We start from the raw sequence: 8,450 nt of genomic DNA, 5'->3' as shown, positions 1-8,450 counted from the left end.
CAATTATTACTTTATATACGTTTATATACTTTGTATCTAAAAATCAACAAAGAATAAAGATCCACATAAGTTTATTTACACATTTCATTACTTAAATATTTGTTTATTTACATATCTACATTGTGGCCACTTGAATCATCACGTGGAGGCCATCGTTCCATGGACCCGGAAGCGATAAAGACACGTGTACTGGGTTTCTGCAGGCAGAGAGGAGAACAAAGTTCTTACTGTTAGAATGTGTGAAGTTCTGCAGGACAACAGGCTGCTGCCTTCTAGTAAAAATCAGAGGATTCAAATTAAAACCGCCAGATAAAATACTGCAGTCAAAACAAGATCAGTTTCTCTGGACTCACAGGAAGCTCAAAGGTCTGAGTCGAATCACCGTCCTGATTGTAGGTGAATTTCCCCAGCAGAGTCCCTTCTTCCTCCTCGCTGACCAGCCCCTGAGAAAGACCGAGTAAGAACATGTGAGAAAAAAAAAAAGGAACCAAAGCTGAGAACGTACCACTTATGCTAACTACAATGCTAATGAGCATAACGACAAGAACTCAAAAATGAAAAACACTACAGATTAGCAAAGTGATCTCACAGTACGTGATTTTGGTCATTTTATTTTATTTATGTAAAACTGATAAAAATAACATCAAATTTAATATGAGCTTAGGCCCCTGTGACCGCGAGCATAAGCATTACCCTTTCACAATAAAACATCTTACTGTGTTCTGACATTGTTTACAGTTTAAAACCAACTTGTTTTTCCTTTTGTTGAAAAGAGTCACCATTAACTATGTTGCATATGTTCAGGGATGGATTAAACATAAAATAATTATCAATCAACTACTGAATTGAAATTCATTGTAATATTAAAAATAATTAATGTAAAACAGTTCCTAATGTTCCATCTATATATTTTTTTTAAAATACTGAAGCAAATTCAACAGCTACAATTTTTTTTCAAATTTTGTTAGCAGTCAAAGTTTCTTTAATCTGATGGCAACATTTCAGAATATCTGAATTAAACATGATTCCCACAGTTCAGTCAACACTGTGTTTGTTAACACATTAACAGCATATCTATGAGCAGGGAAACAACAATTCAGCAATTCTCTCAGTAAAATAAATTAGTCTTGTGTAGTTCCACATTTCTTTTTTCTAGAATGTGATCACTTACATAGATTTTGAAGTCCTTAGGTGCTGAGTCGGTGTGCCCACTGGGGGAGTTGCTGCGCAGCACGTGGTCCAGTGTCACGTGACTAATTTTGACAGGGCGTGAAAGGGAGAGGAGAAGCGTCCCCTCAGCACCCTGGAATGGCCAACACTTCCCTGGGAACAGCACTGAGTGGCCCTGAAATAACAGAGCAGGAATCAGACCCAACAGTAAACAATCGATAATCTTTACCGACAATATCTTCAGAGAGAAGAAAAGAGTTTGTGGCAAAAATAACCCAAGCAAAAACAAAAAAGATTTTGGTAAAAAAACAAAAAAAAAAACATACCTGGATAACAACGTTTGGACTCTGTGAGCTGCACCGCCGAAAGAAACCAAAGAGACGCCCACAGCCTGAACCACCGTGGTACGTCTGAGAACTCCGGCTTTGGACCACCATGGAACCTACCAAGAATAAAACAATAACTGATTCAATGTAAAGCAAAATAACCTTCACCAAAGAAAAAACTATATAAACTTTGGCAAACAAAAGCTATGAGGAAATTAAACTCTTAACTCTTAACACAACTGTCAGAGTTGTGATCATGAATGTCATTAAAATATTGAGCTTTCAATGATTTTTCTGAACTGTTCATTTTCTGGGATGTAATGACTGAACAACATACATCTTTAATGAGCAAAAAAAAAAAAAAAAAAAAAAATCTAAAGTAGAATTTGGTGCCCAAGTTTTAATTTGCTGGTTTCATGGCACAGACCTTTGTTTTAGGCAAAGATCAGACATTTTTGACAGGGTTGAGGTCAGGATTTAGTCATGGCCAGTCCAAAAGCTGAACGTTAGCGTGCTTTATCAGTTCCACAGACAGCTTTGATGTGTGTTTGGTGTCATTCTCCTCTTGGAACACCCGACTGTGTCCAAGTTCCAAACATCTGGCTGATGGTTTGAGGTTGTGATGAAGAATTCTTAGCTAGTCCTCCTTCTATGTGAATGTAAATGTCTGACCACAATATGAGTCCTGTTTAACATTTTTCTCAATCAGAAAGTCATGTCAAATGAGTCCAGCAAAGTTATCACATTAAATTTAACTAAAAATAATCAATACATGCAGCCCGAACAGACAATTGTAGCATTGGTGGCCACAGAGAGAATCAAACCTGCAACCAAATTCTAATGAATACAGTCACGTGACTAAGACATGGAGGGTTTTACCAACCTAGAGACTCTAGGGCAAAGTCAGCCATCCTGTCAGCTGCGGGTTGTCCACAGCCTGTTGAGCACCGCTGGTCATGCAGCTTGATCTCATCGTACTCCTGATGAAGATACAACATGCAAATGGACACACACAAAACAAAAAGATTAAAATTACAACATGTTCCATCTGCCTGTAAAACATTCATCACAATTTAATGACAAAGATTTGTGTAAAAGAACAAAATCTAATTGAAAATCTCTTGTGGTTGTGACTGAATGTTGAATATCATCTCTCGTGTCGACATAACTTCTAGATCCACCTACCTTGACGCGCTCAGCAAACCACCTCTCCAAGGCCTGTTTCAGCTCTGGGGTCAGACTGTCAGTGTCGAGGACAGAACCGATTTCAGCAGGATGTCTCTGCTTGATGGGCAACAACTCCTGGGACAGTCACAAGACAAATAAAGTCAAGGTCTTGTCTTCATCTTAATAGTCAAGGATAATTTAATGAAGAAATGATTTTAATGTCAGACCAGTAAAAAGATCAGAACTTGTATATTTTGTACTTCACTTTACAAATTGTCATTTCACACAAGTGCTGCCAAACATCAAACATAATTTTGACCTGAAATAAGGTGACTCTTACAGTCCTCTGAGTTAGTCTGGATCCACTTACTGAGATGGTTTACAGATTTTGATTCATATGGTGTGACTGTCACTGAGTTTTTCTTCAGGACAGCCTGATCTGAGTCTGAAATCAGATTCTGACTTTCTTCAAAGTATTATGTTTATTATTTGTAACTTTTTTGTTGAAACATTTTTTTGACACAAGACTTCAGCAACAATGAACACTAGATTTTCCCTTTCGAAAGTGTGTCCAAACATTTGACTGGTACTGTGTGTTATTTTTGTTTTTTTTGTGTGTAAAACTGTGCACCAACTCATCACTTCCATCTCGGTTTCACAGGGAGGTGCGGTCACTGAAATCTGCGCGACTTAGTTTGCTTACATAATGTTGTTCAACCACTTAGAATATTTATTGCAAAGATCTATGACTTGAAAACTTAACTTGAATATTCACTTTTTCTTCTGACTGTTTTATTATTATTATTATTATTTATTTATTTATTTATTTATTTAGGAACATTGAGAAAACTGCAGGACATACATTGGTGTTCCCTCATGGTCACAGAATTAGAATGTGACCGGTGACCAATTCCATTCCCAACGTTTCATTCATTTTTTCTTTTTTTTTTTTTCTTTTTTTTTTATTAATAAAACAGAACTATAAACCATTGGATGCATTATAACAAAACACAAACATCACCAAGAGACTTAATCTTCAAGACTGACCTCGATAACCTTAGTTAAACTGACAAAAAAGAAAGAGAAGGAAAAGAAAAAACATAGAAGCACTAATTCTCACTTTTCCAAGTACCTTTTCATTATATTGACATATCTTGTACGTTCAAAGTTTCTGCTTATTGATTTTGGTTTGCCTGAACATAAAATGACCATTTTGACCATAATTCTGAAAATTTACTCATTTGTAACTGGAGTGAAAAAGTCATTCTTTCCATCTGGGATATTTCGTTCACGATTTCTATCCATTTTTCAAGATTTGGTGGTTCAGGGAGATGTTCGTGCCTGGTCACAGCTTTTTTGCCAGCAGTTATAAAAATTCTATATAAATATACATTGTTTGATTGCATTTCGGTCCGACCCATAATTAAAGATGTAAATTCAAAGGGTATTGTAACCCTGAATATGGATTCCATATTTTTGTGCACATCCTTCTAAAATTGTTTTATTATTGGGTAGTCCTAAAATACAGTATGTGCCAATGATTGGCATCTTGGCTTCCACACTGTCTCCAGCACTTAGGTTCCTCCCCATTATAAAAAGTTTTTTGCTTTGGAGTGATAAAAAATTTAATTAAGCATTTCCAACTGAATTCTCTCCAGGAGTGTGAATTTGTGCATTTCCACACAGATGTACAGTAACCCCGCCACTCTTCATCAGTCATTATAATGGAGCAAGGGCGTAGGTTTGGTCTCAGCTTTGGTAGGGACAATACCACCCCCCGCCCCCCTGCCCACCACCACCACCCCCTAACCCACTCATACCATTAGACGCACAAGTACAGCATAATACATAACATATGACGACATAATGCTGAATAATTTAACACTTTATTTACATTATTAAGTGTGTAGGCAGACAAACAAATAGCTTAAATAACAAAATTGCACCCAAAATCACGAATCTATTCTATAGGCCTACACCTGAGAGAACAAGACAACAAAAAAAATACTTGTGGAGCTAACAAAAAAAAAGTTTTTGCAACCAAGATGTATAATCTATTCTCTTCATCAATAATGCAGTTGTAGGTATCTGGCAACCTAATTTGCCAACAAAAAAAAGGGCTTTACAATGATATATATGGTGTATTACGGTAAACGTAAGCCTGTGATGTCATAACGCAGAGGAAAAACACGGAAGTTTCACACTAGTGCGCCGCTGATTCTCATTACCGTAAGTTCTCATGTAAGCCCTCACGCTGAAAAATTTCAACACTGACAGCAAGCCAAGAACCCGTGCTTTCCAACAGTGTGCTATATGTTGCATATATTACGGTAAAGTGCGTTCGGTGACTTTTGAAACGAGGGAAAAGTATGAAAAAGAGCGCAAAAGTGACAGAAAAGTACAGAGACAGACAGCAAACATAAATGTAGTAATTTTTGAGGAAAAGGCAGGGTGTTAGTGTCATTTGTGAAGGTGTGCGTGCCTGTTTGTGTGGGTGTGCAGTTTATTTTAAGTGTGGCGCACAGCATTGTTCGCAACCCCTCTTCTCCGCCCTTCTTGTTTTTCTGCACCGGAGCAGTGTTGCCAGATATGAAATATGAAACTATCGTACCAAAACCTCAAAATTATCGTATTTTGGGAGAAATTATCGTACACAAACAAAACGCATACAACGTAGCTATTTTAGCGTTTGTTTTTTTTTAATTTACAAAGAATTTTATGTCACATTTTTAAACAGTAATTATAGTAATGGGGAAACTATGGCACAAAAAGAACGCAAATGCACAAGCAAATGCACTACCAGACTAGAAAGATTTTTTTTTCTGTGAAGGGACACAAACGTGTTAATTACCAGACTAGAAAGAGTCGAATTCAACCTCGAGGTCGCTGTCGTCATCCGATGCCATGGCCACTTGTGCAGATTTTGTTGAACACAGAAAAAAATGTTGACACCTCCATAAGGAACTTTTTTTTTTATTCTTCTTGTATATCTCTTTGCTCTTGTGTTTTGTTCGTTTGTTATTGCATTTGTTGAAATAAAGTTTCGAAAAAAAAAAAGATGTTGGTTGGGGAATCTTCCTGTCACGGCAGAGATTGGATGGGAAGTCATTACTTTGTATGGAGAGGGCGGGCTTTCAAATGACTTTGTCCCGGTCGCCCAAAGCCAGCATTTGATGCCGCCTGAGTGCAACACCTGCAAAATGATTCTTGGGTGTCAGAGAGAGATGCGTGTTTGGGCAACCAACTGAAATTATCGTACATATTGGATTTTTTCCCATTATTGATCGTACATTTATTGATCGTACAGAGGGCAAAACTATCGTACAAATACGATAATTATCGTACATCTGGCAACACTGCACCGGAGCCACCCATCCTCTGCGCTCCGGGACCTCCCACTTTACAAATGAAGCACTGCCTGCCACGAGATGCGCTTTGTTTACGTCCATGTGAGAAGAACGTGAGCTAATGAAATTGCAACATGGTAACCCTGTCACTCTGGCAACGTAGAAAACACAAAACGTGACGACTAAAATTATAGTATCGAGTTCGCAAAAAATAGTGAATGATTTTGTTATATAAAAAAAATTCTAAATATTGGTAGGGACTATTTTGCCATCCCAAAATATTGGTTGTGACTTGTCCCTATGGTCCATATGCAAACCTACGCCCCTGTAATGGAGCCATCTTTTTCCCATTTCCTTTTTACATATTGTGTTGAATATGATTTTTTTACTCATAAACCCTTTATATCATCTAGATATTAGACCTTTTTTTGATTTTGCCCTGTATGAATTTAGTATTTCCTTGAGCACCAGTTCCTGCACATCTAGAAGGAAACTTATTTCTTTATTAATATAGTGGCGCACTTGCAAATATCTATAGAAATCTTGTTTTCTCAGGTTATCCGACTGTTTTATTTTACCAACTAAAAATATGTTACAATATAAGAGAACGTAATAAAACTGCATCAGATTACAGCCTCAAAAACTGACCAAAAAATGAACCATTTGGTCAAGACAGCGTCAACAGCATTGACAAAACAATTATCATTAAAATAATAATTTAAAAAAATCAGCTGTGTATTTCTTGAAAAACAGTGTACAATCTGTTTCTTACCAGAAGACGAGTGAGCAGTTCTTGCACAGCAACAGGCAGAATGGCTGAATCCTGGAAACAATAACAAAAAATTATTATCAAGAACATGAAAGATAGTCCTCACATTAATCAGCATTTCTTCCAATAAACTGCTGGAAACTTTGAGAATGTTTGCTGACAGTTCTGCACTAAAAACAAAGTTTTATATCCTGAATCTCTTCCTTACTTGTGACTGTATTTCTATATTATGAACAAGAACAATGAACACTGCTCTGAAACAGGATGTAATATTTCAAAAGTTGGTCATTCCTGAAAGTCTACAGAATTTAAGTGACTTGTGAAATGAAAAACCAAGTAGTTTTATAATCCAGACACAGCAAAACACTTCATATACAGCTTCTCTTTGACTAATTAGATTCCGTTTGTAACTACGCAGGGACGCTAAGTGTAATAAAGTACAAAGCAAACCAGTGGAAGGGCAGCACTCTGCTAACCTGCATGTTAGCTATCAGTGTTTATGATACCTCACACAATCTCCCCTCCTACAGTTGTTGGAGGTTATAACAGTACATCATCTGCAAACAGTTATACCCAGTAAGATTTTAAAATATTCAAAATTTCACATTATATACATCTAGACACCCATCAGCCAGCATCAATCTCATCAACACACACAAATAATCAGTGAGATTCAGATATTTGCAGGTGAAGCCTACCACTCTTCGTGGTGCTGGATTGAAGAGGTGCAGGAGAAACAACGTCATTCTGGTATTCAATCTGAAGGTGCGTCATCCTGCCAGTCAAAAATGGGAAGAACCACCAAACACCTGGAAAAAATGGGGAAAACACTAAGAATCACAGAGGAAAAAGAAACCAAGTACTGCTGTTGAAAATTTAAATTGGAAAAAGTGAGAAAAAAATGTGACAGTGGAACTTGGAGAAGCTGGTGGAATTTACTGGAAATTAAATCAACAAATAGTCTGCAATTAACACTAAAAGTAATGCTGTGACAAAAAAATTACTGATGTCATTTTCATGTACAACAATGTTCACCCTGACAGTGTCACTCATAATGACAGCTTCACAAATTTATGTTCATGCACAGCCATTAGCAGTGAAAGTTTTGTGAGTACGAGTTGAACATTTGCTCCTTTTACAGTTATGTAGACTTTGAGTTTTCATGTGGATCATCTTTAAAATCCCACAGTTGTACGTCTGTGTGAAACACACTATTGCTTTATTTATTTATTTTTGCACTAAACTGAGCTGTGATGACACTAAAACTAAATGTTTTAATTTTAGTTAAACAGGAAAATTCAATTTGCATTTTAACAGTTTTATACATTTGTGCAGATTTTTGCAGAATAAAAAGTGTCCCCAGCAAAGTATTTGTGATGAACTTGGACATTTCTGCAAAACTTGTATTTAAATGGAAATTAATTTATTTTGAGACTGAAGATTGGATGAGAAGGGATTGGGGGGGGGGCACAGCTGCAGTTGCAAACCTGAGTCTGTTAAATACTGATTTTACTTACTGAGAAGGATGAGGATGAGAAGAAGGTTGCATGCCTTCTTCATTGCAGCTGCTGTGAAGAAAAGACAAATAGATTTTTTTAAGAATAAGTTCCCTTTAAGCGTCTTTCACACCGGACCTGCTTCGTGTTGCTTCATGCGGCGTCATGACGACAC

The 8,450-nt window shown here is 37.0% G+C and overlaps 1 protein-coding gene across 1 annotated transcript; it reads right to left on the bottom strand.

The window, feature by feature from the left end:
* Positions 1 to 1,062: 1,062 nt before the first annotated feature.
* Positions 1,063 to 5,563, bottom strand: LOC117521191 (SUN domain-containing protein 1-like). Its single transcript, XM_034182540.1, has 6 exons — positions 5,515 to 5,563; positions 2,682 to 2,798; positions 2,380 to 2,476; positions 1,497 to 1,612; positions 1,172 to 1,345; positions 1,063 to 1,074 (listed from the first exon to the last, which is right to left on the bottom strand). Exons 1-6 carry the CDS (start codon positions 5,557 to 5,559, stop codon positions 1,063 to 1,065), a joined length of 561 nt encoding a protein of 186 aa, XP_034038431.1. The 5' UTR covers positions 5,560 to 5,563.
* Positions 5,564 to 8,450: the final 2,887 nt, after the last annotated feature.

Source organism: Thalassophryne amazonica, chromosome 12 (genome assembly GCF_902500255.1).
Source record: "Thalassophryne amazonica chromosome 12, fThaAma1.1, whole genome shotgun sequence".
NCBI lineage: Eukaryota > Metazoa > Chordata > Actinopteri > Batrachoidiformes > Batrachoididae > Thalassophryne > Thalassophryne amazonica.
Note: the sequence above shows the minus strand (reverse complement) of the source record. Positions and strands in the feature narration are given on the sequence as shown.